Genomic DNA, 18,469 nt, shown 5'->3' with positions numbered 1-18,469 from the left:
CTTTATTCAGGGCTGGGGAATATTGTCTACTGACTGTGTTCTAAGTTAATTTCTTTTGCTGTCAGGGAAACATGACATGCTGGAGGAAGCAGAAAGTAACAAATGTATGACTCTACTGAAAGGAAAAGTTGAGTAATCAACCTATGTAATTTTTTTCATTGAGAGTGACAGCTCTCTGTTGAGAAAAAGTTTCCATCTGAACCTAAAAGGTAGGATTTTTATTCTACTTGTAAAAATAGTTATCACAAACAAGTTAGCTAATGTTTTAGTGCTAATGGGTTTTGTTTGTTTGTTTATGGAATTCATTTATAGGTTCAGTGTAGTCATATATTTAACTGCATCATTGTAAAGTGTAGTAGAGTGTCACTTAGTGGGCATTTGGCTACGCACTAGGTGTAGAACCTGTTGGCTTCACCTCATGCCTTTTGATTTTGTGGGTACTACCTTCTCAGTGCCTTTTTTTTTTTTTTAAACTCAGTGGTACGCAGAAATGTGCTGAAGTACTTTACTGACACAACCTTTTTACTTTTTCTGAAATTGTGAAAATATACAAAAACATACTCATTCCTTTTTGTCTAGAGCACTATGACTTACTGCCATACCTTAACAAAATGTTTAAAACAGCCATCAGAACTCTTCTACCATTTCATCTAGTCACAGAAGCCCTCACAGTTTAAGCCCTCACAGTTTAGCTGGGAATAGATGTTTTTTTCAAAGGTGAGAGGCCCTCTAAACTTTTCCTTTTCTCTTTACAATAAAACAATTATTGCTTGTGCATGCACCTATGCTGATCACTAGTACACCAATATGAGGGTGAAGGAAGGTTTTCTGGTAAGTCACAAACCATTTAGAAAGTTACAGCTCAGACTTCAGTTCACTGTGAAAACAATAGGAAGCTGATGCACATGGGATGTAGGGTGACAACTGATTTCCACATGTCATAATTTCTGAACTGCTCTAAGGAGCCACCACGTACAGATTACACTGCAGTACATCCAGCCTTATGCCAAAGACATGGTACCAAGGTTCATGTCAAGTAGATGTGTGCCAGGTAAAACTATTACCTCAGCCACAGATTAAGTTTCAGTACAGATCTGAAGCTGCAGACATAATTTAGGCATGGTTTTCCACTCTAGAGCAGTTCCTAAAAAAAAAAGCAAAAAAAAAAAAAAAAAGCTCCAAAAGTAGAAGTGTGTTTAAAACCTATCTGTATCATTCAGTCTCTAGACCAGGTATCCTTCATTACTTTTATTGCAAAATGTGTAGAATCCCTGGAGGTGAAGTTCAGCATGCTGTTTAAAAAGGAACCTGTTACTTTAATTGGAGTGTCCTTTCATGATTTAAAAGGAAGATTTCTCAAAACATTTATATGTTCTGTAGTTAAGCATTTTATGTGATATTTGTACCAGAAATGGGGAGCCTCTAAATACGGAGTTCCTAATTCACAGATAGACCTCAAAGCTCCAAAACAGAAGTCCAAGTCAAATGAATTTGGGAACAAGACTTTAAAAACCTGTGTAGGGTCTACTTTATAGGGAACTCACTTCTTGGGTCTACAGTATGGAGCCTGGAAGCCCTGCTCTCAGATGGCTCCCTGCTGAGGAGCTGCAGCTTGGGTTCTGGTAGTCCAGGGACAATCTGAGAGTGGACTCTTGGGAACAACAGATGCCTGGAATTCACACAGCTAGTCAGTGAATTCACAAACTTGTTGGCATCTTTGTTAATGCAAAGAACATGTTTTTCACTTACAAATACTGAAGACATTTCAGCTGCACTGTCTTAGTGTCTGTATGTAATTCAGAATTTATGGTTAATAAGACATTTTGAGATTGTCTTTCAATATGATTTGGATTGAAACCAGATTGCTTCCCCTGGAAAGGAAATCCTGCTTTTCAGCCTGTTCTGTTTCTTACAAATTAGTTGTTTTAGAAGTTTGTTCATAGTTGTTAATGAGCCAGAATTTTCACTAGAATCACATTTGAGGGTAGAGTCATTGTTGCAGTTCGTGTGTTGTTCACCTTTTTAAACATAAAATAGAAGAAGTGGTGGGGTCTTTTTTTGTTGTTGTTTTCCTTCTTTTTATCATAAAGAAGGAACTAGGGTATGTGAAAATGTTTTTGCTTTTTATTTAAAACCTATACCCAGCATCCAAAGTCATTGTAAAATGAAAAAATTATACCCTTCTCCTCTCTCTCTCCCCCCTCACCATTACGAGGACAACTTTGTAGCTTTGTAAATCAAAGAAAAACAAAATGGAATTGAAAAGAAGTGTCTGAGGATGAAGCATGTGGCAAATGTTTTGTCAATATTCTTTTCACTTTAGCATCTTTTAAATTTGCTTCCATCTTATGGTGCTTTCTTAGTTGATATATATTAGACTACATCCCTGACCACTGTTGTTCAGATTCCAGAGCAAGGTCACTCAGAACTTGCTGAATAGACAACAACAATTTTTGACCAAGAACAGAAGAAAAGTAATTTGTCATTTACATGCAGGCAGGGTATATCAACCTTAACCTTAGGAGGGTTTACATGGCAAGGTTTTGGTAGTGGAGGCCTGCAGGTGTTGCCTCTGTGAGCAGAGCCTAGCAGATACCCCATGTCAGATCAGAGCCAGCTTCAGCTGGCTCCAAAAAGACCTGCCGCTGGACAGAGCCGAGCCAGGGAGTGATGATGGTTGGGCCCCTGGGAGAGCAGATTGAAGAAATGGGGGAAAAAACCTGCTACACAACAGCAGCTGGGAAAGAAGGGTAAGAAATAAACAACCACATCTTCTTCATACCTACTTCATACATCCCCCAGTGTTCAGGGAAAACTCTTTTTCTGTAATCAGACTTTGACATCAGCAAAGATTGGTTAGCAAACAAGTCTCTATGGCTTTTCCCACTACAGTTTCTTGTACCCTTTGAACAAGTCATGTTTTTACAGTAACGGGGAAATTCCACAATCTCTAAAGCTGAGGCAATTGTATGTCAGTGTCATGGGCAATATCAGCTTTATGTACGCAGACTTGAGAAGGCCAAGATAATTTAGCTTGTATATGTGTGTGTTTGTGCCCAAAGTTTAAGGCCAGCTAGAGTGAGGGATAAAGCCAAAATTTTGTCAGAATGAGCAGAGGTTCACACCTGAAAAGATGGGATATATCTCAGGCTTAGAATCTAAGGCATGAAGATGAGTCAGGCAACACATTGCAAGCTGAGAAATCCAGGAAATATATCAGACAGTTAGTAGATAATGTCGCCTGAAGCAAGGGTGTGGGCCAGGAAAACAAGGATTTCATGCTGCCTGCTTGGCACCAGCCAGGAAGACAAGGGCAAGTTCAGGTCAACTGGTCCAGGGTTAGAATTTGGGCTGACATGGCAGGAAGCACAGGCTGAAGAAGAAAGATTTGGGAGGACATTTGTAGCCACAGGACACCTGGGACAGTCTGGAGCTGCCTGTGGGGGTGGTCTCCATGAACTGGCAGAAGGGGACAGGTCACCACAGTCAGCCTCCCAGATCCATCATTGCCTGGTGAGGTCCAGTCGCAGGCAAACTGGCATAGCAAGGGCAAGAGGAGTGGGACTTAAGGAGAACCCTTACCAACATTAATTTAACAGAAGCTTCCTTTTGTCCTGCTTGTTTCATACATTGTAAGCACAAAGAATTAGGTTCTGCCAGCATAGCTCATCTCGTCCTTACAGCCATCTCTCTGGGTGCAGCAATGTGTTTACTGCAAGATGGAAAGATAAATAATTGAGCTGGGTAGTAGATTGAAGAAGTTAACTAATGTAATCTAAGAAAAATATATATATATAAATATAAAAATTGGTACTTTTGACAGAACAGGTAACATGGGTGCAGGAAGGTAAATGGTTATACCAATGAAAATAATGGAACTAAAGTATAGAGCTAAGCAGTTAAGAAACAACTGAATTTAGGATAGTTTTGTATAGATTTTAGTTCCAATAATAATATTTGGTCCTTTAACTTGTGTAGGTGAGTCTGCTTCCTCAGAAGTCAGTTGGTGGCCTATGGCTGCTGTTCCCACCAAAAGACAGAGTTTAAATTCATTCAGTGAGTCAGCCCCTGCTGTGAGAGCTTTGTTGTGGAGAAGGGAATGATGTATGTACTAATGTGTGTGTGGATGGAGGCTGAGAGATCAGTAGTTAGTGCAATGATTATATATATATATATATATTTTTTTTTTAAGAGTAATTAGTCTTCAGAAACACTGAAATGGGATTCTAAGTGCAGATAGTTAATCCCTAAACTACTTATTATTGTTTATTGTTTTAAAAGTCTGAACATTTGTTTGAATGGGCCTTGTAAAAGTAATGTCCATGGGAACTTTTGAAGTGTAGAATTGAACTTTTTGGTATGTTTATGTTAGCATGTCACTCAGAAGCAAAAAAAAAAAACAAAACAAAATAAAACAAACAAAAACAAAAAAAAAAAAAAAAAAACAAGAAAAAAACATGGACCTCAAGCCTCAAGATGACTCGAGTCATCTCCAAAGATTCCCTTGAAGTTTTGTTTCTAGGAAACAAATTAGAAGAAAATCAACAATTATAGAATAATCCTGTTCTATTTATAACCAGACATATTTATTTATTTATTTATTGTTTAAATTCTAAGGTACACTTCATAGTTTTCTCCTTAGAACCAAAATCCTTCTGATTTTTTTCTTTATATTTTCAGGTAGTAACTTTTATAATCAGTGGAAAATTCTTTAATATTGACCCTATAATGATGAGAAATATTTAATCTAATGGTTTATTTTGTATTTTTATAGAGAGATAGCATTAATTAAATTGATATTTATGAATAAAATTATTTTCAAAGTTTTGTACTGTATCCCCATAATGGTCCTTATAGTATCACATTTAATACAAATTCTTCGGAAGCCTAAATGTACTAGTTTTCAACCAGACCTTGTAAACAATACTAAATTGCTGTTCCTCCAATTAAGAAAGAATATGTTGGTGTTGTCAATGAAAAAATAGCGGTGCACTGGCTGTGTTCCATGGTAGCTCCTCCAGTAGAAGTTTTTCAGACAAGACAGAGTCACCGTATAAACAAAGTGACTCAAAGTGTACTACTTGCATTCCAGTTCTGAGCAAATCAGTCCTCAGACTTCCTGGGGAAATGGAGAAAGGTTTCTTGTGGCTGTGTATTGTTTTCCAACCTTGTGTACTCTAGCAAATTTCATAACTAAAATTTCACTGATGTAGTCCTGCTGTTTGTGAAAGTGATGTAAACTGTGTGTAGCCAAGGCTAAGGTCAGAATGAAGAAAAGCGATAAAAATGCCAGAGCCAGATATTGACAGCTGCTTGGGTCAAGGCATCATTTTGGTTCCTATGTAGTTTACCAACATACAGGCAGCCTGGAAAACTGTGCTGTCTTTTTAAGTTCCTCACTCTGTAAATTCTTTACAGTTAAACACACTTCTGGAAGCCTCAGGGAGGTTTTCTTCTTCTTTTCTTCTCAAATAAACTCTTTTTGGTTTGTGCTAAGTCATATGCCTTTGTCCCACTAAAGCCGGTGCTATTGCATTTTATTAGAGACTCTAGTGCAGAGCTCATCATAGCTGTGAAGGTAGGGCTAATAAGGAAACCCATGCTGCAGTTTTTGTAATGCTTGAGCTGAAGTTTCCTAAAACAAAACTAACTCAGTTTATTACTTTTGGCCTGTTTAAACAACACTGATATAAATATAACTTGTGCAAAAGCTTGGGTGTAGGCTAACTTATTTCTTAATATATTTGAAGACAAAAATCCAGCAGAATTAAAATGGTTCTTGTTTATAACTCTGCTGTCAAAATCAAATGCCTTTAGTCTTAGCAGGATGTATGCTAGTCCTTAATTTCTAAACTTCCTTCCATTTGAATCTCAGAGTTAAAACTTTTATCTGAGGAGGTGGGTAACCTGACCTTTTAGTGAGTGAGCCAAATGCATGTCTTCTTCATGGCTTACACAAGGCACGTCAGTTATGCATTTTGCCACAGTTTGTAGCTTTAAACTGAGCAGCTGTTGCCTGACTGTTAGTTTGGACAAGTGCAGTGTGCAGACTTTCTGTGGTGTTGGAAGTACCTGCTCTCCTGGCATTTTAGGAGGAATTTGAGATTCAATGGAGGACGCATTTGCTGGTAAGATTTACATTTCTGTGGTCTGTAATACAACTCTCTGATTATATTTAGGTAGTTAAAGTGAAAGCTTTATTTCCAGTGTTAGTAGATTGAGTGGGTGTGTTCTAATCTAACGTTGTATCTATAATGTCTGCATTTAATACCAGTCCTTTAAGGACACTTAGACCTGTTGCTAAGTGGAAAATGAATTTTGTATGGATTTTGTTCATATTGTAATTATTTTGACATCAAGTTATGTAGTAGGGCATTCCTTTGTTTCTTGTTCTACAAAAATAGGTGACTTAAAAAAAAATGCTGAACTAAATAGGAATGTCAGATATAACAAGATTTTTAAGAGCACTAGACACAGGTATTTTATTTTATTTTAGTTTAGTTTATAAATGATTTATATGTTAAAATTTAGTAACATATTTTTGAATGTATATCCACTTCTGTTTTTCCTTTCCCTTTTGCAAACTTGTGTTCTTGGATCTTCAGTATACAAGTATATATGTATCCTGAGTGTATGTGTTATCTCAGTACACTTGTAGCCAGCTTGTGTTTTGTAGATGCTCAAGGCAGCAATTTTTTTTCCTTTCTGAATGACATGAATGCATAGCACCATGTAAAAAAAATGTTTTGTTACTAATTGGCCATAAAGAAACATGAATATTTGCATATGTTGAACTCTCATGTGTAACTTGAATGAATGTTAGTATTTTCCTCTGTGTTAGGAATGTCTTTTATGTGCTAACCCTCCTGTTTCCCTAAACTGCCTGTTAGATAACAGCTATGAAAAACGTTCACCATTCAAAGAGGTGGTATCTCATTGCAATAGAGAGATTGTATTGGTTGTCAACACCTTTATTTTCATTTCAGTGATTAAGAGAGCACAGGGGGGAAAAAAAAAAAAAAAAAAAAGGAAAGAAAGAAAGAAAGCCTGCTATCAACTGTATCCATATTTCTTGCAAAGTAGTGGGATTTTTGATCCCTTTTATTCAGTCAGTGATAGACAATGTAAGATACCTAACTGGATTAAAAGAAATTTAGGGGAAATTGTGTTAGGTAATCTCAGCAGTATTAACATTATTAACTCATCTGAGACATCGGTTTTGATAGGCCGATTTTTGATGTTTTTATTTTTGTTTTGAGGTAGAATTCTGCATGCATTTTCTAGACAATAAACTAATATGAGAGTTTTTCTCAGTGCATAGGTTTTTTGTTGTTGTTTTTTTGTTTTGTTTAAGGAACTTCATATTGACATAGTTTTCTAATGTTTAAGTATTTTCTTTGGAAATATTTATGTATAAAAATGCATTACTGCACATTTTAATAATTCTGAAATAAGTAAATTACGAGTTAGATTTATCAAGCACAAATTGAAAATACTTTGCTTACAAGACATCAAAACAGTAATAAAAGAACTGGAAGTACAACTCGAAGCTAAAAGAACTTTTAAATATTTCTTGTGAATACTTTAAGAGCTTTGCACAATTGTACGGCAGTTAAATGTTTTTATCCTTATATTCCCTTGGACTGGGTACAACAGATTTCGTGCACATCTTCAGGTTTCTTTATGGAATCAAGTGTTCAGATCTTCCAGAAAGGGGATAGGTCTGATGCTGCTGCATTAGTTTCTGCATTCAATTTCCCTTTTCTCTGGAGTAAAGCACAGGTACATGTCTTCTGACTTAACCATGTTGCTACAGAGAGAAGTTGTGTCCTCTAAAACCATTGTTCATTGGGGAAGAGAGGAAGTCTCAGTCAGGAAAAAAAGTGAATCTTTGAATACCTTTTAATAAGTTACTGTTAGATTTAGAGAAGATTCGATCGGAAGTTGTTCACCTGTATTTGCTTGTTCAGAATTAAATTGCAAAGCTCAACAAAGAACTTGAAAAAAGATTTCTTTAGCAAAGATTTCCTTATAAAAGTAGAGTAGAGCATAAATGTGTACAACCTTTTCTATAAATTCTTTTGAGATTTTTTTTTTTGTTTTAAGAACTTGCTCTTCTATTGGGTTTTCAGAAATTGAAGAATTTGAATTGGTGTCATTGTCTTTGGACCCTAATCCTGAAAAACAGCAATGCCTACAGCCATTAGCTATGTAGGTTTGTTTGTTTGTTTTCCTACACTTGGTTTTGTAGAATATTTGTAAGTATTAGTATAATTTCCTACTATCTTCAGGCAAGGAACTGCAGCCACTGGAAGTACACAGAAACTTCTACAAATCTCAGAAGGCAACATGGATGTGCCAAACATCCAACCTTATTTTTTACATACCTAGTCATCCAAGTTCATAAAATTTGTAGGTTAAAGACTTGACTGATCTTTTTAGAGATCCTTGAGAAGCCATTTTTTATCACTGAATAAATTAAACAAAAACAATGTTAACAAAAAACACAATAGGTAATTATGGCATGAACAATTCCAACTAAGAAACAAGAAAAATAATTAATTTGAAGTTTAAGGGATCAAAAAATGGTTAGAGTAGTCAGAAAAGAATGATTTTGCTGTATTTGCCAAGAAGAGTTGTTTTACAATAATTATTCAAGTTTTTGTGTCAGTGTAGGTACTTTTATAAACTTGTGGTGTCATGCATTAAAGCACCATGGAATGATTTTGTTATTATTTAAGTTTAATAATGTTTCAAGAGAGAAAATAAGCATTAAAAGTAAATTTTTATTCTGAGTTTCAGATTGTCATAATATGCTGTTCTCTAACTGCCACAAAGTAGAAAAGATCAAATTAAATCATACAGTTCTCTTCTGCATCATATGTAAAAGATTTGTGAATATAAAACCTCCTAAAAACTGTCAACAAACCATCCAAATATATGCACAGAATCTAAAAAGGGAAGAAGGGATGACCTTAGTGAGTTGGTCATCTTGAATGTGGTATCAGAAGTAGGATTTTGCATATAAGCATGATGTTCAGGTGTAAAAGGCTTTGGGATTTTTCTATGATGATATATAGAGTGAGCTGCTTTCAAAAAGATAACAAAGGAAAACTAAAATGCAATTAAAGTTATTGTATGCAGAGATACAATTAGAACTGTGTCTATAACTTAGATTTTTATTTGCTACCAGAACTAAAAAATACTAGATTTATTTTTTTTATGTATAAAAGAAACAGCCAACCCCCCAAAAAGCAAAACTACTTTTGAACACCAAAATGAAAAAAGTTGTGTTTTATATTTGTAGAATAATATAATTTAGAAAGAACAAATACAGATACAGTTTCAGAATGAAAAGTTGATACGCTTTATCTTGAAAACATGATTTTTGCAAAAGCTGTCTACTCATTGGCCAGAACATTTGGATGAATTCAATAAAAATTCATAAACATTTTAGTCACTCCAGTATGAAATTTTCAATTGAAATAATTTTATCCTAAAATTTTGTGCACCGATTTGGTGTTTAATATGTTACATTTTGCACTTCTGCAAAAATGCATCTCTAAAATATATTTCTTCTTACAGGTAAAATATTATATCTTTGAAAAAGATCATCATTCTCTATGCATTTTCCATAAACCTGAAAATGGTAGTTTTACTTTCACATTTTATTTGACTTACAGCAGACTCTTGTGGACTGCATTCCTGCATATTTGACCTCTCTTTCATATGACCGTAAGTTAGAGAAATACAGGCATGGTGGATGACATGTGCTGATTAATACAAAATTATGTCTTCACATTCCGTTTCCATTAAAAAAAGAAAAAAGAAAAAAAAAAAAAAAAACAGTATTTGTTTTTTAGAAAATTTTTAGAAAATCACATTTTTTCAAACGGAAACAAAATTGCTCGTTCCATTACTTTTAGATGCCACAAAGAATGGAAGTTGCTACCACTTAATGATGTTAAAATGTGGTCAGTATTATAGTATTTTATTTCTCATTTATAGCTGTAATGACAAAATAATTCATGGAATCATGTAAGTAAGAGTTTTCTGCTTCTGTTGTAAGGAAAATTATCTTATTCTTTGTCAGACTGGAGGGGCTGGTGGGAAACAGTTGGCAAAAAAAGAACTTGGTAGTTACAGTGCATCACAAGCTGTCTGTTGGTTAAGTATGGCATGTTGTGGTAATGTGTTCGCTGCTTGACTGAGAGAAACAAAAAGAAATAAAGAAAAAAAAAGGAAAAAGAAAAGAAAAAGGAATTATAAGTAAAAGCCACACAGTAGTCCTCTTAGTCTTGTCACAGATGACTGTACAGTTTGTAACCAGATGATACGGAGCAATTGGAGAGAGTGCAAATCAGAGCTGAAAGAGGGCAAATATACAGAAAATATTATCAAAGAATAAAAACTGGAAAAAAAATGGACATAGGCAGTGTTGGCTGGCAAAACTAGCAAGACAAAAACAGCAAGGTGCATGTAGCTGAATACGGAGAGACTGATTTTAGAAAGATCTTACATGAGAGAAAAGTCTTGAGAGGCAAAAAAAAAAAAAAAAAAGTTAAGTGATTGAATGGATGATGGTACAGCCAATTTCAAGATAGAAGGGCTATAGGTAATATTATTTTACCTGATGTTAGGCAAAATAAGGCAGTTTATAAATTGTAAAGCCTATTGTCAATAGAGACTTATAGTCTAACATCCTTTATAAGATGTCATTTACTTTACCACAATAGTCTCTATTTTAAGCTCAGTGGTTGCAACAGTGTTCATGTAAAGCCTTTGGAGGAAGCCTCCGAACCACCACCCATGTGCATAGCTTTTTCCCATGGTCAGTAGTGCTCAGAGTCAAAGGGGTGTGACTTGTTTCTGGTTTAAAGTTATCTGTCATCAAGTACCAACTGTTTATTCTTGTTAGGCTTTTATTCTGCTGGATTAAAGTATTTTAAAACTGATATATTTTCCCTGCTGAAAATGCTTACATGAATTCTACAATCAAACCACCTCTCAGTTCTCATTTGGTGAATTAAAGCTATGTATTTCTGATCTAAATCTTTCCCTCCAACTCTTACAATTCGACCCTAGAATAATTTTATATCTCTTTTCTGCATGCTCTGTGGCTCGTTGACATCTTTAAAAGCAGAAAAAATGCTGTGTTATTGGTGTCCTCAGTTTAATTAATGTTTAATTAATGCAGTTTACTTAATGCAGAAGGATCTCTTTTTGCCATCTCCTTTTTTTTTGCCATCTCTTCCTCCTTAAAAAAAAAATAAAATAAAATAAATTTGTTTTTAGTGTCATGGAGTCATTCAGGCTGGAAAGGACTGTGCGGGTTATCTAGTCCAACCTATTTAGTCCAACCCTCAGCTTAAAGCAAGGCTGAGGTGTTTTGTTTTCCTACTATGTGAACAATACGGTTGTCAAACTTGGCCCTAGCTCTACTTTAAACTTTAACCATGCCACAGATAGCGGTGACGCCACAAGGAAGACAAAAAAGGCCAAATGTTAATTTTTATTAGGTACTTCTAGAGAATGAACTAGTTTCACTTAAAATTAAGTTTTCAGATATCAAAATAATTATTTGTTTATGTTTTCATGTTAGAAAAGGATGTCAAGCACGTTTTCCAGTATAATCTGCTAAAAGCTAGTGACAAAGACACAATTCATTAGTTAAATCTTGTGACTGTTTAGAAGAGCTTTTGTGTAGTAAGCATATTAATCCCGGGGAGACAAAAAATGGAATAAATACTTCCCTTTTTACAACAATTGTCAACAGTAGAATATATATAGTCAAGGTCCATTTCCTTGAATGCAATCTTTTATAACCATATCCTTCCCAATTCAGCTTACCCTGACTCCCCAGAGACATGCACCAAACAACGAGAAAAAAAGATAAAGAAAATAAGTAGTTATAGCCTAGCAGAAATAGAGATAACTACTGAGGCTGTAAAAAGTCTTAGATAAATAGTATTTGAAGCTTTTATATTTGAGGTAGTATGAAATAAGTGATACTGAGGCAAAGCTGTACGTGTTGAAACTTCTGTTACAAAGTAAAGGTTTGTTTAATGCTTTATGTAGTCTGTTGTTTTCACTCTCAGCTTCCAGACATGTGCCAGCGCTCTGCAGTTTGCTGAATTTCACTAATCCTTCCATGGCTTAAACTTCTGAGCCATCAAACAGATTTCAGTTCCAAGGTTAAATCACATAGGCTCATCCACTCTGTAATTTACATACATCCAAAAGAAATAAAGAAAAGCTTTTCAGCTCTGAAATCTCATCAGTTCTTGTGATTTTGTTGAGTGTTTTTCATTAAGCTACGTCATATTTTCGCTGTCTCAGGACTATAGATTCTTCTCTGGACTTGGCAGTTTGTTAAGCACACTGGCATTTCCATTGAGATGAAAGCATACTTTAGAACTAATAGCTTCTGAGGGCCTCAGTGAATTTCATCAGACAATAGTTTTTCTGTGGCTGTTAGCCTAGTTAAATCATGACTTGGAATAAACTGAGTTGAGAGAGCTAGTAAGAACTGAATGGAAATTTCATAAGCCAAATAGGCTATTAACAAATGGTAAAAAATAAAAAATAAAATAAAAATTTCAATGTGTCTAACTGCTAGATGCTATTAAGAAATTTGTTCTTAAAAAAATAAAATAACAAATTGAGAGATTAAATATTTGCTGTAGTTTTTCAGGAAATCTGCAACATTCCCTCAGATCTGGGCCCATGCCATGTACTGTAAATCAACCAAAAATTCAGCTTAAGGCATGTTGTTGCTGATTCTCCTAATAAATTTGCAGATCAACTTTTATGTACTGATACATAGATCTATAAATAATTAACCTAAAGAAATTGCTTAAATTACTGGATCTGAATGTTAAGTAATTACAGAAACAGTATCTAAAATACTTAATTGGTGGTTCATGGTCTGCTCTCCATTGTGAGTGCATTATGTGAGTGAATACATCTACTTACATATATGTAGAACAGCTGAGAATCTTTTGCATACGTTGTTCATTGCTATAATCTTCATGAATTTGAGCATTTTGTTAAGTGGAAATTTGTAAATCGGTACACAGTTGTGGTTTATTTATTCTGTCACTAAGTTCTTTGCTCTCTGGTACCTTTATGGATTTTAAAATGTTCTAGTTTGTTCATACAGCTGGACTTCTCACTTCGTGAGATTTATCTGTTAATATAGCAGTACCAAAAGTTTTGAAGTTTTCTAGCAAGTTTAATTTTAGGTCACAGAATCACAGAATTGTCTAGGTTGGAAGAGACCTCCAAGATCACCTAGTCCAACCTCTGGCCTAACACTAACCTGTCCTCCACTAAACCATATCACTAAGTCATACATGGCCGCAACACTGTATTCTATGGAGTTTAAAAGAAGCCCTCACATTTGCTGATGGATTTGCAGGTGATTTGCTTTTGACATTTTACTAGTTCATCAAGAAAGATGTACAGAAATATTTAAAGAGTGTAGGATATGGCATTACATATGACATGTGGATGTTCAAATGCAATTCTGAATTAAAATAAATAGAATTTTATAGAATCTAATTTTTGATTAGGCAAAACATTTTTTTTTTGCTTACTGTGTTTGGAATACTAATTACTTCTCCCCTCTAAAAAAAGTATTTTAAATGTAGACTAAGAGATTTATCTTTATACAGAATGCAAGTAATAATTTCACAAATAAAGAAATATTTTTGACTAGTTATATATTCATAAATAATAATGCATTTTCTTAATGTTTACTGTCTTTCCATTTCCACACCTATTGGCTGTACTGTCAAGAAAATTATTTTGTTTGATTAATAATCTTTCTGTCATAGATGGACTTGTTGAACATGAGAATCTGTTGCTAAAACATGTAGGCAAATAACAAGAATTAGAGGAGTTTCTGCAATATAGGTTTTCATGAGGAAAATGAAAAGATAGCACAAAAGATAGCACCTCACAAGGTGCTATCAGCCCTGTCAGTTGGTGGCAAAATTGCCAATGACATCAGTGGAGTCAGGAATTCATGCAGTATATTTTTATATTTGAGTTAATACAATTTTAAGAATGATTCCCTCCCTCTATGTCATCTCAGGATTGATTTCATTACATGTAGCCGTCCTTGACAAAAGTTCATCTAGGCTAAATTAAATTACCTTATAGTATTATTTGATTTCTATGACTCCTCTTTGTCATTTGTTTCATGACTAATATCTGTCAGATTTGTATTATGGTCATTTTACAGTAACATTTGTATAGTGTATACTTACTGAGCTCATGTCAGACTAGCTGCCTTTGATCCAGCAAGTAACTGGCTCAGAGAATTACTTGTTAACCCAGGTAGACTGCTTCTTATGTATAATTTTACAATTTACACTAAATTCTGGTTTGTCTTTGGTAAAAATCATGAGTAGCTGGGTGGCTCACCTGTCTGTGTCTGAACTGTATTGCAGTCATGGTTCCTGCTGGAGTGGCAAGGTCCTTCAGTCACTGGTATAACCACTGAAACGAAGTGACCTTGAATTTCTTGTGTTCTGTATGTCAGTGGAAGGCCTCTGATCATATTGATCTGACCAGAACACAGGTTTTGCTGTTTTTCTCTCTTTTCTTTTAAAATGCCTCCCAGCATCCCGTAAACTGGGCTCCTGGCACAGCCCTGGTGATTCCAGAAAGCTTGCTAAGAAAAGCTTGCTAGTAGCAATACTTTCTTAAAAGAAATACTAGCATGATATAACATCACAAATATGACATACCGTGGTGGGAAGTTGTAAAATCATGTTATTCTTTTATAAAAATAGTATATTAATTTCCCTTAGCTTCCCATCATCTTCCTCGTATGGGAAAATGAACTTGCCAAGGATGCCTGCTGTTACAACTTGTTTGAAAGTTTTCTGGTAATGGGTTTGATTTGATTTTTTGCATTAAAAGATACTTTCTAAAATTCCCTTTTAAAATTTCAAAGCTGTATTCTAAAAGGAAGAAATTATATAATAGCTTCTATCATTTGTGTAAACATATTATGCAATCTTGTTCTTAGTATTAGTTACGGGAGCTACATTCTTTACCAAGTAGTAACTGTTCTACGCTGGAAACATGCATTCAAAGTGCAGTTCAGGAAGAAACGTGAGACGGGGATAACTAAGAGAATTGCTGCTATTCTAGTCAGAGAGATTGGTTTTGCTTTTCCTAGGTTAGATGGGAAAGTAATCTGCACAAGCAAAAGAGCTGAATTACTTCCTTTCTGAAACAACAGCATGGCAAAAATTAGATTTTATTCATGTGTAGCTACACACTCTCCTTTTCACCGGCTGGATTCCTGGGTTACAGTTTAACCCTACGTGGGAAAACAGAATAAAACAAATAATAATAATAATAAAAAATAATTTGGCATTCTTCATAAATGTACAATAATCTAATTTTAATAGATACTACATATTTGCCAGTGAGCTTGGAGAAAAGACTGTCTGAGGGAAGAAAGAACGAACGAACGAACGAACATACACTGATTCACCCAAAGTAAACAATAAACGTGTTAGGAAAACTACCTATTCTTTTTCTGTACTGATCCCTTTGCGTGTGTTGGGAGTTTTATATGTGAGATACTCTCCCATGTCTCTCTGGCTACCTGGGTTGGCAGAGACTCGTCAAGCTCCCAGAGCTTTCAGCTAGTGTATGTTTCAAACTGCTTGGATCTTTGATAGTACAGAATGTACATGGAAGGAATGTGTTACATGACCATCGTATTTTTAAATGTTTCTTTTAAGACACTTGTAAAGTAACAAACTTTTTGACCTGAGAGCACTCGTAGAACTTAGCCTGTGATATCATATTTCTCAGGGAAAGAGTGAAACCTGTTTATAATACCATGTCTTCATTTTATATCCTTTTTTATTGTTTTTTATTATGCCTCTCCTTCCCAGCGAATAAATGTTGAAGACATTTATCAGTTGTTAAAATCATTTTTAAGCCAAAGTACCTTTTATACTGCCTCCAAGTATATTCCTTTAAAACACGTGTGCTTAACTCAATGAGACTCTGCCTGTATATTCCAAAACTGCTTTTACAGTAGTTTGCTGATGTGCTGTATTAATATTAGCTTTGAAGATAATCCATACTTAACTCCAAGAAAAAAAAAAAAGTAAATGGAATATAGCTTGCCTTAATTTCTTTTAATCCAAATATAAAATGTTGTATTTGTATGTATCTATGCATTTATGGAAGGATTACAGAAATGACATGGGCTCTTATTTTTCTTCTGTGTTTTTGCACACTCTAAATAGGTACAATATTGTTTTGAGTGTAGCACAGCTCTGTGTGTGGACGTAGAGGTAGCTGACCATCTTTCCAGTACACAGCAGAATGTGTAAGAAGAGTCATCCCCCTACTACACAGCATTCCCAGGGAATATTGTGGCTGCAGCCATGTTATTGACTGGGTCACTAACGACTGAAGTTTCTATGGGTTTTTCTGTCTGCTAATTGTGTATTCATTTTCACATCTAAACCAATGCCCTGCCCTCTCTTTTTGACCAATTCTAGTGAATACTCTTAAAATTTCAAAGTACCTGTATGTTATTTCTTTAATAATGAAGTGCAAGTGCTAAATTAATGTTGTTTAAGAGTAGTATCTGTTCTTCATACTGCGTGAAACCCACCAATTTATTTCCAGTTTGTCATCCTTCTTCACTTTTTGGTATCTTGTTTAAAAGTATGTATCCTTGGTTTATTCGTTTAGTCATGGATGAGAGTCCTTTTAAATTTTCCTTTATATAGTGAATTTTGAAATAATGAGTGGAATTACTGCATGGTAATAAATACATCTGTATAGCAATACAGAACTCACTATTATTATCAACTCTTTTTTTTTTTTTTTTTTTTTTTTTTTAAGGAATCTTTCTAAATCCTGGTACTTTTTACAACAGCAATTTGAAAGTAGTTTTTTCCTGCTGCCCACTGCTGACTAGTAGTACAAAATTATTATCACAATAGCTGAGAAATATTCTAATACATTTTTTTACTTATACCTTAGTATATTACACTACCTTAACTGTTAGGCATGTTTAATGTCTTAGGACATTTATTCTGTAAGTTGATCATTATTATTATTATTTTAATACAGAAAAGATTTCCTGGATTTTATTTTCATTTGCAACGTAAAAGTCTTGGACTTCAAATTAAATTACAGCTCATGCATTAACTCTCATATTCATATGTATTCTGCTCGTGGAATGTTCAGATCACACAGTAAATTAGTAGGAGAATTCTTCCCAAAACTAAGTGTTGAAGGTGTATGTCGGAGCTTTCTGCTACAGCTGCAAGGATAAAAAGTTGAATTTGTGTCAGATAAAATGCAATGTAAAAGAGTGAACATGATTTCTTAGCAAGTCACACAAAGATACTTTGAACACAGTGTCAACAGTATTTTCTGTTAGGGGTTCTATTCTTCGTCCCTTCTCTGTGAAATAATTATGTAGAGGACAGAACTTGACCTAGTGTTATAATCAGATTCAGTTTCAGTAACTTCTGAGAGCCAGCCAGAATGATGAAACCTCTGAATTGATCAAACATTTTTCAAGCGCCTTTACATTCCTTTAAAATTCTTTCATTGCTAAGCTTCAGGGTTTAAATCTGGAATGTTTAATCTAGTGTTGTTTTTACTGGATGTGACTTGGTTTCATTTTATTCCAATAATCAGAAATAATAGCAAGCAAAATATCTCATACAGCAGATTTGCCTCTTTTGGTTTGTGTGGAAACTTTGGTAGCATCTTTCACTCACTGGATTATCTTTTATATGATGTTTCAAGAGGAAAGATTAATTAATCATTAAGACTACATGTATTGGATTTTACTTAATTCTCATGTTATTCCTTGACATAATTATCATTAAAATCAATTTCTCCATTTGACATCTAAGCCTTCATCTTGTAAATGCACTTGTAAATACACTGATGTAGAAACATCACTGCAGTTTTGTTGTTTGCTTCGCTCAGTATGACACTGAAGCTGTAGCGAGCGTCTTTATCATTCTTACCTTAAAGGACTGTATTTAGAGTTGGTTTTAATCATGATTTTAATTATCGACAGTGAAACAATTTTCACTGAAATAGTTCATTGAATTTAGGATTTCTTATTTTCTGCAGTATTTGGATAGCTGGACGAGGTGGGAAAAGATGCCTGTCTTTCCCCCGTGTCTTTAAAGTGTCTGTTGTCACGCATAGCTTGGCATTCAGGGTGAGACCAAAGTAAGGAGGGGGATGCTTGTTCTGAAATATATTTCTGAGGCAAGAACACAAATTGGGGTCATGTTTGTGACAATTGATAAAAGTTGTACAGCTGAGGAGCAAACTGCAGCAGCTCATTAACTAAATACAGAGATAGGCAGTGTGGAAGGCCAGTGCCCTCAGGCTAGAGAGGAATGTTTCAAGGCTGCGGCTTTGAAACACTGAAAATGTTTCAACTGAAAAT

At 34.8% G+C, this 18,469-nt stretch overlaps 1 protein-coding gene across 12 annotated transcripts in view; it reads left to right on the top strand.

The window, feature by feature from the left end:
• The window catches only part of PLCE1 (phospholipase C epsilon 1), a 157,889-nt gene that overhangs the window by 70,624 nt on the left and 68,796 nt on the right, over nucleotides 1–18,469 (top strand). The window contains exon 1 of one of the 12 annotated variants that reach the window (XM_068688026.1): nucleotides 5,974–6,128. The exons of the other annotated variants lie outside the window; for them this stretch is intronic. Within the exon in view, the coding sequence (XP_068544127.1) occupies nucleotides 6,110–6,128 (19 nt within the window). The 5' untranslated portion in view covers nucleotides 5,974–6,109. Of the gene's footprint in view, nucleotides 1–5,973; nucleotides 6,129–18,469 lie in introns of those variants that run through there. 12 annotated transcript variants of the gene reach the window in all.

This window comes from Anas acuta, chromosome 7 (assembly GCF_963932015.1).
Source record: "Anas acuta chromosome 7, bAnaAcu1.1, whole genome shotgun sequence".
Classification (NCBI taxonomy): domain Eukaryota; kingdom Metazoa; phylum Chordata; class Aves; order Anseriformes; family Anatidae; genus Anas; species Anas acuta.
Note: the sequence above shows the minus strand (reverse complement) of the source record. Positions and strands in the feature narration are given on the sequence as shown.